General features: G+C 37.9%; 1 protein-coding gene across 3 annotated transcripts in view; it reads right to left on the reverse strand.

The window, feature by feature from the left end:
* The window catches only part of LOC131573263 (calcium-dependent secretion activator 2-like), a 283,517-nt gene that overhangs the window by 216,903 nt on the left and 42,384 nt on the right, over positions 1 to 24,230 (reverse strand). For all 3 annotated transcript variants that reach the window (XM_058827047.1, XM_058827048.1, XM_058827046.1), the window contains exon 2: positions 9,981 to 10,094. In XM_058827047.1, coding sequence (XP_058683030.1) covers positions 9,981 to 10,094 — 114 coding nt within the window. The remainder of the gene's footprint in view (positions 1 to 9,980; positions 10,095 to 24,230) is intronic.

Here is a 24,230-nt window from a genome sequence, read left to right on the forward strand (position 1 = left end):
AGAACAGAAAGCTTAAATATAACAAAAACATCAAGGTCTCATCTCCAGGAGACTATTCATTTTCTCATGCTGGGCTGCAAACCAGCATGCTTGACATTCAAGCTGAGGGGAAATGCTGAAAGTAACGTGATGCTCCTAAGTTCCAAGCACCCAGTTGCAGCTCTCTAGCTGGGCACTGCTGCCCTGGTAGCATGCTGAGCATCTTAACAGCTACTTTGGCACCAGTTCTTAAGATATCGGGAAGCACAAAGATGTCCAGAGAAATCGAATCATATGCACATCTAGGACCATATGGATCTCTAAGTACAGATGCAGAACTGCATCTCTTGACTATTTCCTAAGAAAAAAAAGGAAAAAACCAACTAACCAGCAGCATGGTCTTTAATCATCTTGCCAGTCACTTTGCAAGCAGGCAGGCTGCGTGGGACTTGGCTCTGAATTCTGGAGCACATCTCTGTGACCACGTGCTGGCAAATAGATGGACGGGAGCCAGTTCTGGACAAGCTAACTGAGGTAGGGGCAGGGTAGCTCATGGAACAAATGCCCTAGACATGTGCTCAAAACACCTGTAGTCATATTCTTCTTCCTTTACATTATTCTTAAAATTCAAATCTCTTCTGATCACTCACTTCAGAAAGGACCATTACTACCTGGATGAGAGGAATTACAGAGCAAAATATAAAGCAGTACAAAGTATCAGAACCACACCAGGATTTGAGGCTCTGTTTGCAGCCCTAAGAGATAAGAAAGCCCAAACAGGGATCATAATAAATGCCTGACATAAAATTATGTACTACAGATTAAGAACATATAATTTGCTCAGTATTTTTGTTTTGCTAAGGAGGCACAGGACAGACACATTTATATAAAAGGATAAGTCAATAAAAGGAGGGATTGTACACTAAACATTTACAACAAAGCAAGCTAAGCAATGACATTAAATTAATGCAATGACCTTAAGTTAATAGGAAATTCTGAATGAGGAAATTAGGAGAAATGGTTTACTGGCAAGGCCAAGTGGAAAGAAAGTTTCCTTAATGAGGTAGATACTGTTCACTAGCTATGCTTGAAGAAGGCATGCAGTAATAGGAATAGACTCGATAATCTGTTTCTCCTAGTATGCTCTATTTAAGATAATGCTGTTTCTCATTGAGAGTCTTGGGTGGATAGAAACTTTATGCCTGCATTTAAGGTTGAAGAAACCTCTTGCTTGCTCGGTGAGGAGTGTAGCTTTTTTAAGGCAACATGAAATAGAAAAAGCCATCTCTACAGTAGTTTAGGAAATAAAAGCTTGAAAAGAATCTTGTTTTCCAATGTAGCTTTCCAGAAACACCCCATGGTGGGAAATGCAAATCAAGCAAAACTCGAGAAATAAATCACTCAGAAAATATTTACATCATCACTGTGTCCTGCCTTTACATTTCTCAGGATATAAGAATATGTTGTTGGCTTTTGAAATTAGTATCAGAATAGATTTAAAATGGAGTTGAGAGAGATCGGTGAGAATTTAAAACATCACTTCTCATTTACTGATTTCTGGATTTCAGCCATGCATTTGTGAGATTTTTTTTAGCCCTTACCTTCTGTACCTTGGTTTACTTAGAGATTAAAGAATTCATCATTAACAGAACTTTTTCAAGGTATTACTTTTAAGTTTAAAAGATTTTGAGAAGTTTCTAACACAAAGTAAAATAGGGGCAGAGGTTCAATTAAAACATTCAAACAAAAGTTATTTATCCCACCATCTACAAATCCAAGAGTAAGCGAAACAATAAACAGGGTAATAAATACAAGTCCTAAAAATACAATCTGATGCTGCTTGAAAATGAGAGGTTTTCTCATTTACTGCTTATTTGTTGAATGGGTTGGGGTTTGGGTATTTGGTTGGTTGATTGGTTTAGTTTGGGTTTTGGGTTTTTTTCAGTGTGTTTAAGACCAAGATATCAATCAGATAGTATTTTTTTGCAATTCAGTGAAAAGTTTAATTAGATGAATATAGCAACTTTATCCAGTTGACTGCTAATCAAAACCTGAAGCTTAAAGAAATTACATGAGAAAATTCCAGAACCTAAAGAGTCAGGAGACAGAGAGACCCTGATTGGACTAACTTTGGCTCAAATGGAGTCTTATAAGCATCTTGTAAGAATTTTCACTTGTATTGAGACACTTCAAGTGTACTATCAAGGTGAAGCTACACACCTCTCTCTGGTCACAGAGACAGCAATTCAGTCATGGCTGAATACCTGTTTGACTTCTAAAAGGAGAAAAAAAGTGTCCTGTTGCTGTGAATTGATTTGGAGACTCCCTGCGATATTGCTGAATGGAACACAACGATGTCATGATATAAAGGCACAAAAGAAAATTCATTTGCATTAACGTAACTCTTCAAGAAATATTTTGTGATAGTATTTCCACATCTAGAGGACTTAAAGGGCTCTGTGCTGAGACCTGGCAAAGCTAGCTGGAAGGATAACTTAAAAAGATAAAAGTTACAATCCTTTTGTTATGAAGTGAAAGAAAAATCTTTTCACATAATGGAATTGTGTTTTTTAAAATTAAAATTTTAATTTTCAGATAAAAAAAAATAAAAAAGCAGAATAAAATGTTAGTATCACCCGCAAGATTTTGCCAGATAGGAAGTTAAACTGTCATATTTTTTCCTAATATCAGGATAGCTGAAAAAAAATCCCCACTGCCTTTAGTTGCCCAGAAGACAGCATCAACAAAAATATACATAGTCTATGTCTCAGTGCAACATGCTGTTAACTGCAAAACCAAGGTCCAGATAAGTTTTGTTTTCCTCTGAGACTGAGTGAAACAGCACTGAGATTAAGGAAAAAACAATTAAGTAAAGCAGACCAAATTCACTGTTGTGTAAGTGTGGGCCATTGCTGGTTTTCTAATTGGTTTGTTCAGATTAATAGACATTCAGAATTTATCTAATGAACAAGTAGCTAACATCACATAATGCTTACTACAGTAGAGACATACCTCACTACCCAACACTAATTACCTCTGCAGCACAGTGTCAGACATCCTCCTTTGCCTGGGACAACAACAGTCACCAAACAAACAAAAATGTGTACCACTACTGGAAATTTTTTTAATCTACATTCAATGAGCCATTCCTTCCTGTCTTCTTATCAGTACATCCAAACCAAAGGATTGGTATAAGTAATGCACTAAACTCTATCCATCAACCACCTACCTCATTGAAAAGTTTGATATACTGGTCTTTTACAACCATGCTAATATAGAAACCTTATGTCATTCTCAAAGTAATAGTGATCATCCACAAATATCAGTGTCCAGAGAGAAAAACAGAGTTTCAACAGTAGCTGTATGTTTTTGTGCATCCTCTCTAACACCATACAGGTGAGAGTGAAAAGGGGAGCTCCAGTCTGAACACGCAGAGAATAGTTACACATGTGTAAAGCAAGAGACTTTGCAGATTTCAGCACCGATACACTTTTGATGCAACAGCAGTACAAGAGCACTCTCAAGAGAAAGCTCAGCATCACAAACCTTGCAGAGACCTATCGGGTCTCTCCTTATGTGAAAGAGGTCAAGATCATGTAAAGCACATTTTAATTTGTTGTATCTTATCGCCCCCTCACTTCTTCCAGGAAAATAATTAGAGGGCTAACAGTGAGACAATCTCCATTACATGCCAAATTGTGGCTGGTGATCCAAGACACTGAAGGCACTAGACCTTCAAGAAAATAGATGACCTAATTAAACCTGTGTTATTCATCTTTTCTGGGGGTGCCCTGAAACTTTAATGAAGCTTTTCAAAGAACTGGCCTACGCCAGACATCTTAAATAACAGATCCCATAGAATATTATACTGACCTCAAGTCTGCCAGTGTTTTCAAGCAACAGGAAGGAAACCCTGGAAGTGCTAATAGGCTGAAACTACAAATGTATCTGGTGTCAAAAGGCATCCTCACAAGGCAAACCACAAGATTATCCTATAGTTAATATAAAAATTAACATCCTTTTGAAACAGCTTCTCCAAATTATACTGTACCAACCATAAATCCCATGCTGATGTAGTACTAAGGTTTTGAAGAGAACCTGACCAGAGAAAAAAAGCCCAAATCCTTAAATATACGTGTATGTCAGTTATGACTTTAAAAAAAAGGAAAGAAGAAACCAGTGAATTTATGCTCTGAAGCTGTTAGCTTCTACACTTATTAGCCTAATGTATTTAAATAAATGGTTAATCTACTGATTCCATTATTTTATCTCAATAATAAAAAACCAGAATGTTCCAACATTTAATTACTATTTATTTTGTGAGTACTATGTTTTGATTCTAATGAATGCTTTTTTGTTCCTTTAGGTGTCATCTTCATCTCTGAAACATTCATCAGGATCAACTATGCCTTTTGTTGTCTCGAATAAAAATGTGGTGCCTAAAATAGCTGATAGTAAAAATAAAATTGTAAAAGCAACCAAAGCACCACTTAGTCCTGGAAGTTAGCTCCTTTTTCTCATTTCATCAGTGAAGTCCTTCTGCCCTCACACTCATGCAAAACATTTTCAGACCAAGTTTTCCATAATCATGGGCAGAAATAGCATCACTTCACCGCTTAGAGAAATACCTCAACTTTTTTTACGGAGTAACACAACATTTAAGGTCTTCATATAAAAAAGCTCCCGTGAGCACAATTCATACTTTTCTAAGGGTAAGTGCAAAGCCTTGCATTAGCAGTTCAGGATTTGGTACCACAGGAGCTTGGTAATTGTAGGACACTTGGCCTACTTACTGCAGAAACTGAAAGGTGCCACCTATGCACAAAGGTATGAAGGGAAGCACTTTTACCATTTAGAAAGCTGTTAAGGGTAGATTTGGGTTGGATGTAAGGAAGAAATTTTTATGATAAGGGTGGTAAAATACAGGAACAGATTGTCCAGAGAATTTGTAGATGCCCCATTGCTGGAGGTCCTCAAAGCCAGGTTGGATGGGACTTTGAGCAACTTATCTAGTGAAAGATGTCCCTGCCTGTGGCAGGCAGATTGGACTACATGATCTTTGGAGTCCCTTCCCACTCAAATCATTATATGATTCTATGATATGGGTCCTCTTTCTTATTATTTTCTTTGTATTCTATTTTTAGTTAATTTTTTGCAGCCTGGCAGTGCCAAATTAACACCTAGGTTTGTGTACACAAATCCCCTCAATTTAAACAGAAAGTACATTAAATATGATTTCTGTATCACAGGCAAACTGGTACAGTTGAACAAAGACTGATTTTAAATTCTCAAAACACCCCACGGTACTAAGCGTTATAGATCCTGCATTTAACATTCAGATTTAAGCAGCATGAAGTAATCATGGCTTAGAACCACATACTTAAAATGGAGCAAGAAAAACAGGAAAAACACCAGGAGCACTTCTTGCAGCTTCACATGGCTTAAAGCAAAGTTGAAAACCTGAGAATTTGAATCATTACAATATTGAAAAAGTTTTCACAGTATTTCAAACATTCATTACAGTTCTTTGCACCCATTTTACTGACACCTAAGCCTGCATACATTCAAGACTAAAGGATTAGCACTGTGAGTTTAGCCCAAGGTATATGCATACCTTTTAGAGGTAAGTATATTAAAGGTGGTGATAAAACCTCTCAGGGCTCTGCACAACATTTTCCAGCCTTGTTACCTCTGTCTCTCTTTTCTTTGCCTCCTTTGGGCTCAGTTCTCTGTGGATACAGCTTTTCTCTAGTCTCCCAGCCTTCTCTGGGCTGAATTCTCTGTAGATACAGCTTTTCTATAGTTTCCCAGCCTTCTCTGGGCTGAATTCTCTGTAGATACAGCTTTTCTATAGTTTCCCAGCCTTCTCTGGGCTGAATTCTTCTGGGATCCTCCCTCGTGGGGAGTTCCACTTATCTCAATCTTTATTATTCGAAGTAAACTCTCAAGCTCGTTAGAATCTTGTTTCTGGTGTTTATTGAAGGATCCTTACAAAACTTAACAGGTCTCTTCAGGCTGGTTACACGGTTAATCTTTGCAATTTGGCACATTTCTTTCTTCTGATGGTACAAACAAGGCCTTGTGGCACACTTCATGTCTGATACACAAAATGGCCCTGAACTACGCAGCTCTTTTATCTTTATACTTATTTTTATCCAATTAACAATAGACACGTATATTATTTTTCTTAATGACCCAATGACCCATCACCTCTGTGATGCACTGTGGCATTTTCTATCCAATCACTAACTATTACCCAAAAACCTCTAGAAGAACATGAAGAAGAAAGAAGAAAGACAAGGGACAACACCCTAAATCCTCCATATTGTCTCCTGTTCTCTAAACTACTTTTTCACCCAGTGATTTAAGAAACTTTCTAATCTACACACCTACCTTTCTTATCTAACGTTAGCATTTGTTTTCATGTATCACTATGAAAACATGCTCATGAATTTCATATTATATGAAATTCAGCGTTCTCTTGAATCCCAGAACTAAACATTAAAAACAAGGGCACACAGTCTGTATTTCAGACTCCAACAAGCCTTAGTGAAAAAGCATGCAAGAATTGATAAATGAAAGATTATCTACTGTTTCAAAAACAAGTTTTTAAAATACAGGGTTGAATTAAGCATAAGAAGACTTTATTTCATAACTCATTTTCTCACTTAATTTTATACTTAGCAGTGTGTCCAATATAATTACTCATAAAAAATTGCCATATGATTGAATTTTTCTCTTTATCTGAAAAGCAGCACCAGCATCTGATGTTCTACTGATTAGAATCTGGCTCAATGTCTGTAATGGAATTTTCCACATACAAAAAAATAAAATCCTATGTTAATTCTGAGAGAATGATTTCAGAAAGAGGAAATATTTGCAATTTCCATACCTTCTCTAACCTGAGTCTGAATAGGAAAACAAGACACTCACACTTTCATCTATACAAAAATGAAACATGCTAAATTTCAGTGAGACTTTCAGAAAGTGTGGTGGGATTCTAGTGGGAGATTACAGAGAACATGAAAATAATCTTTTCTGGAGAGTAAAGAAGAGTTTATGTAACTTTTTGTATCAATGCAAAGTTTTTTTCTACTGCATTTTAAAGGTAAATGAAAACCAATGGATTATTCAGAGAATTATTATTCTCTTCTTAAAAAACACAGCATCATTGGAAAAGACATAGTGGAGGAAATAAGACAAAAAACTTGACTGGTGTAAACTTCCCAAGTGGTTCTGACAGAGGAGCATGACTTACAGCCTAGTGAAATGAATGCTGAAATTCGTATTTATTTATCTAGCAAATAAATTGTTCTTTCTGCAAATATTTATAAAAAAGTAAATCAAAGACTGAGCAATAATAAGTTTCTAAAGCCTTGGAGCTTTCTCTTAAGGTTCTTAAGAGGACACAGTCTGAACAAACTCATTAATTACGGATTACAATGAAAACACCTGCAACTACTGATACAGAATTTATGTCACATTCCCAGAACAAACCTTCTCTTTCACTTTCAAATTTAAAGTAGAAAATCAACTACAGTAATTAATATACCCTGGATTTGCAAACAATATTATAATAACTCTCAAACCATGACTGCTGCATAGGATTAAAAGCAAGTTAATACTTTTCAGAATAAAATGATTACTGAGGAGACCACATATTTATTTCCTGCCCTATCAGGTAAAATTGAACTGTAGGTGAGCAACTAAAGTATAAGGAAATCAACATGGAAGTTTGTAAGATTCTGTATGACAGAAACAAGGACCATGCCCATAACTCAGAGTACTAACAAATATCACCACATAGAAGATGTGATGGATCATATGTGATAGACATAGAGAAGAGAAAGCATCAAAGCCTGGCATCAACAGAATACACAAAGAAATAATAGAGACTAATATTTTCAACAAATGGGTAGCAAAAAAAAGGAAAAAGGCACAAGAGACACATACAAGTAAAGATGAGAATATGTGATCAGATACATAAAATTTGAATAAAATGCATTAAAGAGCAGCAGTAGCTTGAACTAAGTCTCCAGCTGGATTCCACCACTGCACTGGTCATTAAATCTACTGGTAACTATCTACTACAACCCTGAAAAGAAATTAAAAATGACTAGCAAATGCTGACTCAAACTGCTGAAATGGAAAGGGCTGTGCAAGTCTGGAGGGAAGTCTGTGCAAAGAATGCAAAATGGAATTGGGAGGCTGGGATAAACAAATAAACAAAAGACTGAAATTACAGCTGGCATAGCAGCTCATGGTATATTAACACAGGATGAAGCCCTTGGTGTCATTATAGCCTTTACAGTACTGCTGAGAGTTTTGGAACTCTCTGTTTGAAACTGAACACACAGAACACTTGTACACTTAATTCAAAATGGTGAATGTCTGAAAATAGCTGGAAAATTTGAGCCTTTCATTTTATAAGTTTATCTTAGATTATTATGCACAGCTTTTCGTTGCAAGAGCAAATATGCTAAAAACAATTTTCAAAGTGTCTAAAACATTTCATTAAAAAAGGCATGAAGTAAATCTTAACAGAACAGTTACAGTTTAGACATTTATTTTAAAAGCATTTTTATTCACTATCACATCCTTTCCAAAGAGCAGACTACTTCCTCTAACACATCAAGTTTTTACACATTTTGCTAAAGAATGAACTATAACCTTTAAATCTTTTCCAATTCTACCCCAAGTTGAGTGTCTTGAGACATCCCCCTACTCTGAAGCCTATTGCTGGGCCACTAACTAGCTCAGCCCTGCCCTGCACCATCTTCCAGACTGCCCTTCCTCCCAGCCTTAACTTCTTTGCCTACACAGAGAAATAGATTACTTTCTAACCACTTCTATTGTGTTCTCACACACCTAAAACAGTACCTTGAGAATGTCCATATTCTAGTTCCACCTGCAGAGCTATCCCCATCTTTTCACAAGTGTTTTTGCGAGAACTCCTTAATTTCAAATGCCACAGCACTGATCAGACCATAATATGGGAAAACTCACACTGAGTTTTATGGTTTCTATAAAAATTTCTATTTCTACACACTGAGTCCATGATTTCAGCACAACAGGAAAACCATTTGCCCATCCCTTTCTTTTTTGTTGTGCAACATAACTTATTGTAGATAAAACCAAACTAGGACATATATCCCATATTTTTCTGCTTGAGAAAAGTTATTCAATAGCAAATAGCTGACAAAAAAAAAATTAACAAATAATATACCAAAAATAAAGCTAATTAAAAAAACCCAAACTGTGGTAGGCTGAAATATGAAGGAAGACATCTCAAAAAGCATAGAAGTTTAACTTCCAGCCTTTTTGATTAATTGAGCAGGTCAGAAGTTAGATGAACCCGAATGAAAACACAGTAACATTTACTAAGAGTAACAAGTTAATTCACTGGCCCTGTGCTGCTGTTGGACAGGGAACTGCCCTCTAGTTTAGAACTGGACCCCTCCCTCAGGCAACTAAAATCCACCTACAGATCTGCACTGGGGCTGTAGGCACTGAACATGCCTGGGAGGTCACAGCAGATTGTGAGAGCTGGCCCGTCAGCACGGAAAGCTTCTGTTCTTTTGGAAGGGAACAGGCAGGTCCTCACCAAAACCTTCTGCATGGTAACTAAAAATCTGAAGACATATTTCTCAGGATGGTAACTTACAAAGTGCTGATTAAAAGAGCTACCTTGGACATATGGAGATAAAGATAGCAGTGCCTAGTTGTATCAAGTGCTGCCAGGAAGATTTTTAGCACCAGGGGTTTTTCATTTTATCTTCTAATTTTTTTTCTCTTCTTAAAAAAGGGTGAATATTTTCCAGTTCATTTTCTCTCTTGTGATCAGGCAGTAGATTTCAATTTTTAAAACAGCAAAGCTAGTTTAGGAGGAAATTGTTTCTAGAAGGTTTGTAAATTCACAGCCTTTGAAACTTAAAATTACTTTCCTTGTACGTGCATTAAAAGGCACACCATGAACAAACAGAACAAAGCACAGAGCTCACCTCATAGTAACTTCGCACAGCATTGCAAAACGCTTCATCTGCTACGATTTGCGTCTCCCCGTTCAAAAAGGCCTGGAAACGTTCCTTCAGTACCTGCAGCTGCTGCTTGTTGAGCTATGCAAGAAACAAACAAGGAGAGGGGAGAGAACAAAAATAAATGCAGTTAGTCTCCAAGTAAAAACACACAGCACTGTACACACAAGGAACCTGTGAACGGGAAAAAGGAGACAGAGGCTCCCTGGTGAATGGCAGCTCTTTGGAGCTCCAGCTGGACAAAACAGACATGCACCCAGGCAGCACCCAAGGAAACTTCTGCTCTTTCCCTTGTGGCAAGACCCTGAGGTAGGTCTGCATGGATACTTCTGTGCAGTATTTTATATGCATATGCTGAATATAATACTTGGTCTGCTCCACAGCAGCAGCAGCAGCAGCAGCAGCTAATAAAAATTAGCTCTTAGCTTGTCTTCAAATACATAATTTTCTTTTCAGCCTTCAAAGAACTGAGCATACACAACTGAGATGCCTGCATTTTTTGGAGTGAAGTAGGCACTACCACTGGAGTGCTTCAACAAGCATGTGCACTGTGAAGAAAATGGAGTTCTAGCCACTGATGCTACAACACTATTAATGACGTGAAACAACAGGATCTTAGGGAAGAGCAGACAAAAGCTCCGAGATGGACACCCAATACCATTTGGTGGAGTTCATATCAAAGTTGAGTACATTTTGAAAACAAACCCCTAGAAGGGCACATTACACAATTAAAACTTGCAATCAACCCATTTTTACCAAAGTTTCGTTTTAAGGGAAAAAGCAAAGTTTGGAAGCTCTCCAGGGATCCAGGCAGAGGTCTTCTGCCAAGGTTTCTATCAATTCTTGAATTATTTAGTAGGATATTTCTCCTTATCAAATCTGTGAGAAGTTTGAATATCACATCATATTCTTGAACTTTAGATTTAACACTAAAAAAAATTCCAAACACAAATGACAGAAAGGTTTTTTCATCCCTCCTGCATTTTGCTTAAGTAAAACAAACAAACAAATAAACATATAGCCAGAAAATGTAAATATTTTTCCAGAGGGCAGGAAGTGATATTTCTAATGGATAACCTGCAGCAAATGACACTGCTCCCAATGGAATAATCATTTCTTATTGAAGAATTTTTTGGCATCTACAGTAAATATGGTGGCCTTAGGCTTTCAGGTCTCTTGTTTCAACACTTTGAAGTCATTTAAGATACAACACTGTTACAAAATTAGCAAAATCTCTGCTATCCTGATAATGGGCCTACCATAGATAATTTCTATTTTCTTAATACCACGGGAAGATTTTCATCGTCCCCAAAGTTTGCTAAGCTTGCAAACTCATGTGGTTCTTTGAAAAATGTAACAATTTTCTGCAAAACTCTCCAAACTGATTGCAAACCTGAAAGCTGTTTTATTTTGACAGGAAACATTAGTATAGATGCCATCTATATACGCAGTATCAGAAATTCTCTAAAAAAAATAATGAAATGTAGGCAGTAGCGATGCAAAGCCAATAAACTATGCCTCTGAAAAAAAAAAATCCAAGCTAGTAAAAAATACATGATAATTCTGTTCCTCATCTTAACCAAACAATTAACAATACGGAACAAGCCCCAGGAGACCCCTATGGAAAAAAAGGCCTCCTGTAGAAGCAAACAGACTTCAATAGAGGTTGCTGTGACTTGGATAAATTTCTTGCATGAACTCCTGAGAGCAGCAGCCTGACACTGACACCCCATCCTGTACCACTGCTAATTAAAAATCAATGGGAGAAGGATTCATATTGTGTCTGCACATCCACCCAAAATGGCACCTATCCACCTGCCTGCCAAACACCCACTCCTTGCACAGAATCTTCACAACACTTGATAGCTGTTTCTAACAGAAATCAAACCTCATTGCACTGATTTGATTCCTCTTATTCTTCTCTCATTTTCTAAATATTTTGGACAAGTTGAGATACCAGAAAATGTAAATCATTATGGATGGTTTGAGGTTTTTTTTTCCAGCATGCACATATTCTTTTGGGGGACTTAGAAAAGAGACGAGCACTCACACGGACAGTGCCCCTCTGCTGAGCAAGCAGCTCCTTCATCCCGTGGAATACTCTACTAAGAGAACATGCAGGCTTCCTGCCAAGGCAATTATGAAAATGTGTTTTCATGCTTGCAGATTTCATTCTTTAGGTGATTTGCTTCTCTATTACCCACATACCAAACAAAAACATTATGAATAAGGCAACGAAATATAAATTTAATTCTGAATTTCTCATTTCTAACCATCATAGTTCAGCAAACTGAAATGCCTTTAAAATATTTACATATGACTTTCATATTCATTGCTTTAGGTATTAAGAATTTCTAAGGGTTGAGTGACATTTTCAGATTGCTGTATATTTCTTAAATTACTTTATTTCAGTGGAAAATCTGCATGTACAGAATACTTTATTCTCCTGCAAAGCTAAAAAATAATAGTATTTCCAATGGAAATTATAAAAAGCTACAACTTACACTAAGGATGATCTGAAGTCTATTTTACATGTCCAAAGTACTATCACATATAGAGACACAGTTAACTGTCAAGATACAGAATAATTTATAGTAGCATACAGCTCCTCTGGGTTTTTTCACTTGTCAGAATATTGAGTGTATAGTGAATTTCCTCTCATCTCTTTTTTTATGTTGGTCATTTTTAATGAATTCATTAACACTCTTCAATTTGAAGCACTTAAAAATGAAACAAAGCTTCAGTAAAAGTAATAGCTTGGAAATGTGGAGAGAAAAAGAAAGACTAATTGCATTGGAATGCTGTAGTAGCAAAAGAAGAGAAACAGGTGACATTAGCTCTTGGATCCTGCAGAGCAGCTCAACCTGTCAAAGTCTGAGCTACCTCTAAAGCTGGTCAACATGGATCAAGAGAAGACATCATGTATAACCAGAATCCCAAGAGAAATGCTTAAAGTTAAGGGCAGTAAGCCTGGGCAGATCTTCTGTGGTAGGAGCTCCCGTAATGGAGCTCAAAGTCCTTGGCAGGAGCATTTCCCTTCGATCACTTAAGCCCCTTCCTCCTCTGCTCTGTGTGAGATCCATACACATCAGACCTTTGCCTTCGGTCCACTCTCATCTTCACTGTCGTGCCTGTTTCCACGTTTTAATTTTAGTAGGAAGAACCACAAACAGGAAATTTAAAATAAAATGCATTACTATATGTACCCCCAAACATAAACTAAACTCAGAATACCACTAGAAGTATACAACAAAGCCTCATTGATTCTGTTGCTTTCCATTTGCCTGCCTCAGTTTTGTATTGCTTCTTTGGATTTCACATTCTCAGAGGTATAGAATGTGTTGTCATAACTGTGAGATACTTCATAAACAACCACTGCCGCTTCATGGGAGAATGTATACTGTAACTAAATTCCAGTGACTCAGAATAACAGATTTGATTGCATTCAGTGAAATGACTGAAGATAAGTAAAGACAGATTTAAGAGAAAACAAGATTAACTGCCCTCAGATTTGTTTTTTTTCTTTATTGCAATCACACAACAGATAACAACCTTTCTTCCCTTCCATCCCTGTGTCCTTCAAGTAACTTGTTTTTTCACTTTATATTTGCTAAGCTTAGTAAGCTATCAAATAGTGAAAATATTTAAGACAGAGGAAACTTCTCAAAGAGCTATTTAATTAAATTAAGAATAACTTTTTCAAGTTGCAATAGCAATTTAACCAGAGTAATATAAAAGCATGAAAGAGCCTCAAGCACTTAACTACCAAAAAAACTTTCTCACCTTGCATTTAACATTTCAAAGAAGTCATATATCCAGATATATTCCTCTTTGAGCATTAATTTAAAGATTTGCTTTTTCCCTTCTAAACTGAAAGTTGGGCCTGAAAACCTAGAGGCACTTGTGGTTTAGCTCCACTCATACCTTTAAACAATTTCAATTGATTGGTTCAATGATTTTACACCGAGTTTAAATTCCTATTTTTATAAAAAGCTGCATTTCAAATAGATCTCTAAGTTTAGGGAGCTATTCCAATGTCACAAGTTTTGCTTCTTAAACTAATAAACTCCAACGAAGGGAAAATGAAACATGTACGGATTTTCAAGAGTAATTTCTCTTTGAAAGACAGAAGGAAAAAATAAAACTGCAGCTCCACTGCGCTTGATGCTTCATTAAAGAGCATCTTCATCTGCTTCTCACTGCCTAAGCACACAGAGCACTCACTACGGCCCTGACCACATGCAGTGAACAGCAGCAGGCGGCACAGACCTAACCCACAGCCCCTGTGCCCCTGGAGACCTTTGTCGCTCCCAGCGATGGAGTTTAACCCGCGGCCGCGCTCCCGGGGCCGCCTGGCGGCCAGCCCAGGAACCGCAGGCTGCGGCTGCCCGCGGGCATCGCCCGGCCCGGCCGCCACACGCGCACCGGCACCGCATCTCCTGCCACGCCGCAGCGCTCAACTCCCCTTCTCCCACTGTATCGGGATTCCAGGGAAACAGCAGGAGGTGATGACTGCAACTACAGACACGGCAAGATAAAAGATTTCTTACACAGACTGCAAAAACACGGGGGTAGAGAGGAGCCAACCAAAGAGCCGCTTCCTGAACCCTCAATGCTGCAATTTGTATTGTCTGTAGTACTGAACCTAAGTCCCCTAACGCTTCCAAAAAATAGGAAGCATTTTTATTTCTAAATTATGCCAATTTGTATAATGTCTTTGACAGCAGCAGTTAGTTTTGAAAAAGTTTAGTCAAAGCTATAATTTTTGAGAGCAAAGTGAAAAAAGAGCCCCATAAGGGTTCCCTCAAAAAGCTGTCTTCCCTCCCTCCAATTGAGTCCGGAGATAAATTTTCACCTCCCGAATTAAGAGAACTGAAGGTACAAATACATATTTTCCCAGCTAACTTCTCATACATATCTTTCAACATAACTTTGTTTCTTGTCCTGACAACCCCTTCATAGTGGGGGAAAAGAAAAAATATCACCCGAAAAATAACTCGGAATTCTGTCTAGGACTAGCTCATCCCATTGCCACAGTAGCATGCTCAAGTATATTGAGTTCAGTGACTCCCTCCTGTCTCCTCTCCAGGGTCTCCCAATTCAGCTGGGAGGCAATACTGGTCAGCCCATTACAGCAGCTCTCCTCTTCCCAAATCAGCCTTGGGAATGGCAGGACTGCATCTAACAACACCTGAAAAAACTCACTCTGTTGCTGAGAGAGACTCAAGAGCCACCCAAGCCTTCACCACTCTGCTGTAATTAGAGCCTCCCACCACCCTCCGTGGTGGTGGGGAGGGCTTTATCCACAGGTCAGACTGGAAAGCCACACACAGCTCCTCTGTGAGAGCCAAGAAGGCATGGAGCCTTGGGCTGAACACATTATCCTCTCTTTCCAGAAAAACGTAACACTTCACGTGCCACATCACTGCCTCTTAGAGCGTTTCATCTCACACTGGTGATGAGAATAAGCTTGCAAATAGCCAGTTATAAACAGTGATTCTTGTTCTGTTTCCTCTCCCTCTCTCCCATCTTGCTTCCTCTTCAAGTATATGCCTACAAAACAATAATACTTGTATTTCACAGCAGAGATACAGAGTATTCATTTATAATGGATTACTTGACAGATTTTATTCCGAGGAAGAAGACTAAATAAACAGTATTAGAAAATATCAGTACTAAGACAGAGGTGATAGCTGTGGTTACTGTGCTGAATTATGCAGGTCTTAATTATGTGCAATAATGGTCCTATACAGCATGTGGGTGGCACACAATATATGCTGTCCCCTACTATTCACTGCGTAAACCAGTTTGATTTTCTAAAAAAAGGATAAATATTTTGCTGTCACTTAGCAACCTCAGCTGTTCTTTGATTTTCTTAAAGTTGAAGTTATTCCAAGTAAAACAGTGTCTGTAAGGATTCTGTTTGCTGTCACTCCATACATGTACTCAGTGTATGCGCACTACACGGAGTACATAATCCTAGTGTAACAATTCAGTGCCTCGTAGCATCAAATATCAGATTACCAAAATCAGCCAATTCATTTACCAAACACATTTATCATTCTTTATAATCTAACAAGCACAACATCGCATTTACCTTTCACTGGCTTGGTCAAAAACCGGAAACAATATCAGTACCATAATGGCCATTCAATTCCACTTACAAAGTGTTTAAGTAATAAATATTTTATGCATCATTAAGTTTGAAATTTTGAATACTTTCATTGTCCAGAGAGGCATATTCAAGATTCTTTGGCAGAAATGTTAAATATCTCACAAGGACCAGAGGGTCTGGGTGTTGGTTTACTTCAGGGAGTAGAGATGATGGCACAAAAATCCCAGGCAGTGAGCAAAGCAAAGCCTGATTTATGAGAAAGCATTCAAGTCCACCTCACTGACTGCCAAAATACAGAACTGGAGACAGACCCCAGATTGGCACCTGAGAGGAAAAGAAAAAAATTTGAGAATGAAGAGGAACAAGTATTCTGTGGGGGAAAAGAAGAAATAAAAATCAGACTTTCCTAATTTTTTTGGCAGAAGAGTGAAAATATATAAATAAATGCAGGATAATTTAAGTGCTAAGAACATACTCATAGCAATGATGAGTTTGTTTCTTGCTGAAAAGAAAAATCAAACTTTTACAGACTATGCCATGATAGAAAAGAATCTGCTATGTGTTTTTCCTAAATGCAATAAATATTACACCCCAATAAAAGCTATCTCCACTGAGATGAGCTTGTCAGTACAGTTGCAATAATTTTCTTTGTACTTACTCCTACTACCTGAGATTTGCTGTAGAATTTAGCTGACAATCATCAGCTAGATTTATAATATTATATTTGTTTCCTCTGTGCTGTGCTTCACCTATCTCCTCTTAGTCTGGAGTGGCTGACAAAACTCTAGAGCTAGGGAAGCTCTGTTCTTCTGTCCCTTGTGACCACACTCTTTGAGGCCATGTCCCATGCTGAGTACACAGGGGCACTGCAGCCTTACCTCCTTGAGAATGCCAGAGTTACAAGGGGAACAGTCATGCCTGAAAGCTATGCAAACAAAGCTTCCAGCCATGAAAAATGATGATGACTCACACAGTGACCATGAAAATCATGCCTAGTAGGAATACACAATGATATGTGGCCATAGTGGGAACCTCAGCTACCAGAGCCTTTCATGGCAGTCAGGCCTGGAAGAGACCTTCAAGATCATTCGGTTCCAGTCCCTGCACTGTGAGAAGAAAAGCTTCCACTAGACCACTGGTTGGCTAGATGGACTGGTTTTCTGACCAATTAGCAAACATAAGAAATGAAAGAAACAGAGGTAATGTCTGGCCAGTGAGGTCATTAACAGTTAAGTCATCATACCATATGGACATATATACTTGACAGATGTCAATACACAACCCAATTTAACAATGGTATAGTGGAAGTAGGATGCTCAAAGACCCTTAGAGACCACATTAAAAAAGTAAATACTGTGCTAACCCAAATGACCTTCACTTTTGTCAGGCAAGGACACCCCTGCTTTTGAAAGAGGACTTCAGCTTTGAATGAGCTATACCATCTCATCTTGTACACTTCTATTTGTAGTATACTCTTCTACCTTGGAAGCTTGCAGTGGGAAAAATTTCTACTTTGAAATCTTTTCCTAGCCTCACAAGATGAGCCCTCAAACATTCTCATTTCCTACTTTTCTAGAAGCCTCAGGAATACATTCATAACAAACAAAACTAGACACTATCTGAACAATAAATACAAACATCTGCATAGCCATCACAATAAACATCCTCCATGAAACATCAAAATCCCTGAATATATTTATTTCTCAGCATGTAATATGGATTAGAACCAATGCAGCAGATAATCTCATGAAAACTACAGAGATTAAACTAAGCAACTGCACACAACAACCAATCTGCACTTAACATTTCCTTAACAGCAAAGAGAGCACTTCTCATGAAAGTGCTCCTCCCTTTCTGACTTCTCAGGCCCATCTCCCAGAACTCTCTCTGGAAACTAGTTTCCATGAACCTAGAGGATTGCAGTACTCATGAACCCATGAAAGTTTTAGTGTTGCATTATAAGAGTCTAGCAGAGAAATGTCCAATAAGTAAGTCAAAGTTTTATCATGTCACCTGCCAGTACCAGGTACATCTTCCACAAAAAACTACCTATTCTCTAACATAAGTAACTCTGAAACTTTTTCCTTTTGTCACAGATTTTAATATCTCACATACCCAAAACTCCCTCTCGTTTCCCCATCTCTCACAGCCATAAAGACCAATCTAATAGAACGCATTTATTTCTACCCACAAATCTTGTTCCTCTTAAATCAAAGAGCCGCGATTGCCACAGGATTATTCAGATTGACTGGCAGTCAATCCAATACACTCAGATGGAAATTCTTAATACACCACTAGGCTTGCTCATCAAGATATGTAGGAGATTCTCCATCATTTGAAGACTTTAAGTCTTCAAAGGAATATCTCCCTGAACCAAATACTCTAGCAGAGAGAAAGGATTTGAAAAAAGGAACAACAGGATTTCTTACATACATACAATTAGGAAGTCAGAGTAGATCATTACAGTCCTTCTGGTCAGTTTGCAGAAAGCTCTTAAGGCTTAATTTACATGGCTGAAACAACAGGGGAGAGCAATACAGATCTTTTAATGACATCTGATTGCAGCTTTAAGCAGTACTCCACTTGTTTTGAATTCTCAATCTAAAATTAGTTTTGAATTATCAAGATGGAAAAACCAAAGCTTTCCAAAAGGGATGCAGAGCTAACATGCAATCCTTGAGCATTACAATCAAGTATGTCTTTTTTTAACATATTTACATATTTAGTCATATTGAACCATGTATTTGAAACACAAGATGGAGCATTCCACAGTCCATTTCATTTTGGTTGTAAGTACATATACCATACATGAATACATCTTCCCCTTTTGTCAAAGTGTTGTTTTAGTCTGTGAAAAGTTTAAAGCAACACTTAAACATCTGTAGATATCTTTTCTTCCACAGCAGATTTAATAACAGGGAAATTCATTAATTCTTGCAAAATCACTCACCTCTCTGGAAAAATGATCTTGTCTCAGAATTGTATGCTATAACATTTAAGTGTAGAAGGAAAACACAGTACATAAATCTAAATGTACAGTTTTCACACTCAAATCTGTCAGACTTCACACAAGAGACTGGTACAATAACACTATCCAAAGTTATATTTTGCTGGGTAATCTTTATGCAATTAAGAACCTCAAGAAGACACTTTATTAAAATTCCCTTAAAAGGAGAAGTACTCAAACACACTCCCACCCTGAATATCACAAAAACCTGTTTCAGAGACTTCAAGCAGTGGGATCCTCATAATGGTTAAATAGGAACTTATAACAGTAGCTAACAGACTTTATTGTCAGGCTTTTCCTGATACTGATTCAGAACCTGTTGGGAAGGTAGAATTAGAAAGAAATTATAAATATGACTCTGTAGCCAGAAAGGCTAAGGAAGAAATACAAATGAAAGCACGGTTTGAATAATTCAAAGAAACCGGTCTGGTATGCCAGAACACATTCTTTCCCCCAATAAAACTAAGCTGAGACCCCTCTCCCCAGCCTTATAAGGAAAAGGTCTGAAGGACCCTGAGATAACTAAAAATATGCAAAAATAGTGATTTCTATAGGTTGCACACAAATGTTACTGTATTATTATACTTAGAAAGATTGGTTAGTGAAGGAATAGAATATTCATAGGTATAGGTTATATGAGTAATTGTAAAAGAGAGTTCGCGCTCTTGGTCTTTCTTACCTCTTTCTTTTTCCCGGCTCTCTCACTTCTGTTCTGTTCCTCTCTTTCTTAGCAATCTTAAGTCTTAAACTCATGTATTCATATCTTACCCTATTTTGTATTGCTCTCTCTGAGCCCGCTTTGAGCTCTATCTGTTGGCTCACAGCAGGCTCTCTCTCTCTCTCTATCCCACGCCCTGAAATAAACTTCTAACACCTAACTCGACTATAGAGGTTTTTGCCGTGTCTCACACCGTCCCCAGAAAGGGTCGCCTACAAGAACATTCTCCTTTTTTGATGCCTTTTAACCCTATTTCTAGTGCTGCCTTTTGTTATGATAAGTGATTTCCTCTGCATAGTATGTATTCATATAATCCAAACATTTTAGAATTTATTTCTGTTTATCAGCACATTTTTCCCATCTCATCCTAGTTCCTGTGGGGTTTTTTTAGAGGGAGGAAGCAGTTTCATACTTTAAAAAGAAACCATTTGTTGCCTTTTTTCTTTCATAATCAAGATTCTGGATTCATTTTCCTTTTCTACTTAATTAAATAGCTCCCTTAACCATTTGAAATGAACTCACAGTATTTGCTATCACACCACCTACTAATTATAACCTACAAATTTCATTCCTAGTGTTATTTCTGCCTTCCCTTCTGAAAATGCTATTTGGTTCTCACCAAGTCTTTCTGCAACCTGATGTGCACAATTCAGGCCAGCACTATTTTCATAACTGATGAGCTTTAATTTGGTCTGCAGCACATATGTGCTTGCACAAGAGAGAACTTGAATAATGGTCAATATCAGTATTTTAACATTTCTGAGTTAACAGTTAAACAACTGTGTTTGTCCCCTCTGCTGTAAAATGTGCTGAGTTAGAGATCAGCCCCTTCAATGCAGAGTTGTGAAGGGCAGCAGACATGTCCTGAGCCTCTTACCTTGGGAGTTGCTTTTCTCTGGCCCCTGTGGTAGCTACACGGCATGCATCAGCATCTCATCTCCTGCCTCCCTGATCATCACCCACTGACACGTTTCCCTGGCTTGGTCTCCAACCTGCCTCATCCCCATGGCCTTCCCAGAGGACTACTGGATAGAGGCTGACCTTGAACAGTGTCTTCAGACATGATCATGACTCTGGCCCCCAGCAGCATCCCAGCTTGGTCCCTTTAGGAGTCAATCTGCCCCTACTGCTCCCTAATGCCCCCTTCATTTCTCTTAATCATCCTCAAAATCATCCCTTTCCTAGCAACAGCGAGGGTCTTCACATATTCTCTGCCCTCCTTCCTTCTGCCTCCGGTTTCAGTGACCACAGAGCTTCCAGCATGTTGCTTCCCATGTTCCCTCTCCTCCTGCTCCTATCAGGTATGTTCCAGCAGAAAGGCAGAACAACATCCTTAAAAACAACCAACCCTCACCCCCACGAATAAAAGTGTACTTTTAACATCTGAACCTACATTACTCAAATAGAAACAGAAACTACATAATTCATGACATCTCCGTGTAGATCTCCACATCCACACTGCACTGACTGTATAAGCTATTCCCTGATGTTATCAGAATAGTTTTCATCAAGATTTCCAATGATTTATTTTCAAATATAAACCATGTTGTTATCTTTGTCTTCCCCATTTCTGTGCCGTTTTCCAAATTTTGTAGTCTCACAGGTTTCATAAATTTTCTCCATATGTATCCTCTTTCCTCACAGATGCTTCAGAGAAAATCCTAAAGATTTCTTCCGTGTATTCATCACAGCTCACATGGATAAGTGGATCTCATTCAACGGGCTTATCTAAGCAGACAACCCACAGGTGCTTCTTCCCTCATCTCTGTTTTAACTCGGAAAAAGGGACTGGGGTCATTCTGGTATCTTTCCAATGGTGCCCAGGTGTAATTTGGGCCCAGTACCCCTCCTCAGATATTCAGTGTTGTCCATGTTCGACTCCTCTCCTTCCTTCTCTGACTGCTGGTGGAGAGATACTGCAATTCTCAATCAGGACTAGAAATGGAAATCATCTTCACCTCAGGCCTCCTTCTAGACAGAATTTTTGCTTTTCCCAACATAATCCCTGCAATCCAAATTTTCCTACATTCAACACAAGCTGCTTATTCTTGAGCTATTGTCTGAATTTCTACCTAAGCCCAGCACCACTGTCTTCCAAAGATGTAATTATTCACCGCTGCAAATATCTGCTCCTTTCTTTGCTATGAAGAGAAGGTAGACAGTTAAGTTATAATTCAGTCTACCATCCGTTTTACACAGACACATTTTTCTAAATCAATTAATGGAGATATTTGGGGGTTTAGGTTCCTAACATTCTTATATTAGATTTTTTTTTTTAAGTGTTCAATATAATGTTTAACTAAAGACTTTATGTCCTTTGGAGTTGTATCACACAGTACCTCATTTCTCATCAGCCCTTCAATGCAAGCATCAGGAACCATCAGACACATTGCAATGCACAATACAGCACTGAAATAAATTTAATTCTGTGAAAATAGAGCATAAAAGTCTGGAGAAGTCTGGCCTTAATCTTATCACTTATCCTACATAAAAATAAGGAGGAATAAAATCATAGAAAATTCTGCTTCCCACAAGAAATACTACTGGAAGAAACTACCTTCCAATTGAAATTTCAATTAAAAGAAAATCTCATCTCCAATTATAAATCAGGGGTTAGATTAACGTAAGATTTCAGTATCAGTAATAGTCTCACAGAAAACAACAACAAAAAAAAGGGAGACAAGGTTAATTAAGGAGTTTTCCACTCTGCAATAATGTCAGTACTAATTAAAAAAGTTATTAAGCTGCACTTATTTCCATAGGAAGTTATTGGTAAAATGTATTTCTTTTATTGTAGTCTTTGATGCCTCGAGGGAGCAGAGTTAAATGGCTGAGTCAGTCAGTAAAACAGCAAACCAATTCCCTTGCATCACATTCTCCTCCATGCTCTGAATACTAATCAGGACAGAATATTGAAAACAAAAGCTGAGTGTCTGCCAGTTGAAACGTGACTCTGTACCATGCCTGATGTATTGATAACTTTCTCCCTCTTCAATGAATAAAACAAATGAATCACAACAAACAATGAGGTTGTACAGTATAATACTACAGATTTGCTTACTCTATACATGCATATTCAACTCAACAGTAAATATTGTTACTAAAACTCATTCTACAGGAAAGTTTTGGGATTTTTATTTATTTGCAAAATAACCAAGAAAATCCAATGGTAATATTACCTCTAAGATCTTCACTCTTACTCTGCACAGCATACAGCATATATATTATTTCTCTCCTCTTTCTGTATAGCCTCCATATGTCATATAATGGAGAACAAAGCTTTCAAGACGTTCACCAATAAATCAAGCCAAATAATCATGTTAGACAAGAAGTTACTTCAAACAAAAGTTCTTCCATTACAAAAACATGTGACTCTGAAGATTTACCTATGACCGATTTTTTTAAAGACATTCTTTTTTATACTCATGGTCAGGGTCACAGGTTTTTGCCAAAATAGCACATGCCAGTGAAACTTCACTCTTCCTTTCTTATATCAGGAGTCCATGCTTCCCTGCTAGGAAATAAAAGTGCAATACACTGTAGGAATGCAGCTGGAAAGGGAAGAGTGGCAGAAAACTTGACAGCTTTATACTATTGATTTAGACTGCAGTAATTCCCAGGGCACATTGTGGAATCAGGCTGGATAAAACACAAGTGACCAGAAGGAAAAGGCAGCAGCATCAGATGCAGCTTGGGTGGAGCAGGGACAGATGGCCAGAGATCTAAGTGAGGGGGCCAAGTTTGGCGCCACGTTCAGTAGTTTGTCACTAGCATTCCAATAGAAGAAACAATGGTGCCACGACTTGATAAAGTAACCCAGAAGTGGAAATTGTGGTATAGTAACAATATTTTGCTGACCCCCAGCTTAAGCCAGGAAACCACACAGCCAGTGATCATGCTCTTTTCCTCTCTTCAAATGTTTGCTAGAGATTAAATCACTTAAACCAGTGCCAGGGCTTTTTTCTGGAATTGCAGGACACAGCAATAGATAAATTCCATTTTTACCACCTCCAAATTTTAACCCAAACACAATAAATTCTATGTTCAGAGGACAACACAGCATCTAATAACTTTTTCAGATAAGTATATTAATAAGTCTGGAAGAGTTGTAAATATCCCTAATTAGCTTGTCACAGACTATTCATTAAGGTTTGAAGGACTGACATAGTATTTTGGGATACATGCATTTGTTAAATTCAATGCAGTGTAAAAAAATAGATCAAGATTAAAAAGTATTGTAGAAGTCTTACAATTCTGATTAGGAGCTAGCTAAAGAAAATAGACAAGGAAACATATTGCACAGTTCTAGGGAATCTACTTGTGAGAAACATTATTAGAATTCAACAAACATATCTAGAAAACAGAATTCAAGGGAAC

The sequence above is a fragment of the Poecile atricapillus genome, chromosome Z, assembly GCF_030490865.1.
Source record: "Poecile atricapillus isolate bPoeAtr1 chromosome Z, bPoeAtr1.hap1, whole genome shotgun sequence".
NCBI classification, from domain to species: domain Eukaryota; kingdom Metazoa; phylum Chordata; class Aves; order Passeriformes; family Paridae; genus Poecile; species Poecile atricapillus.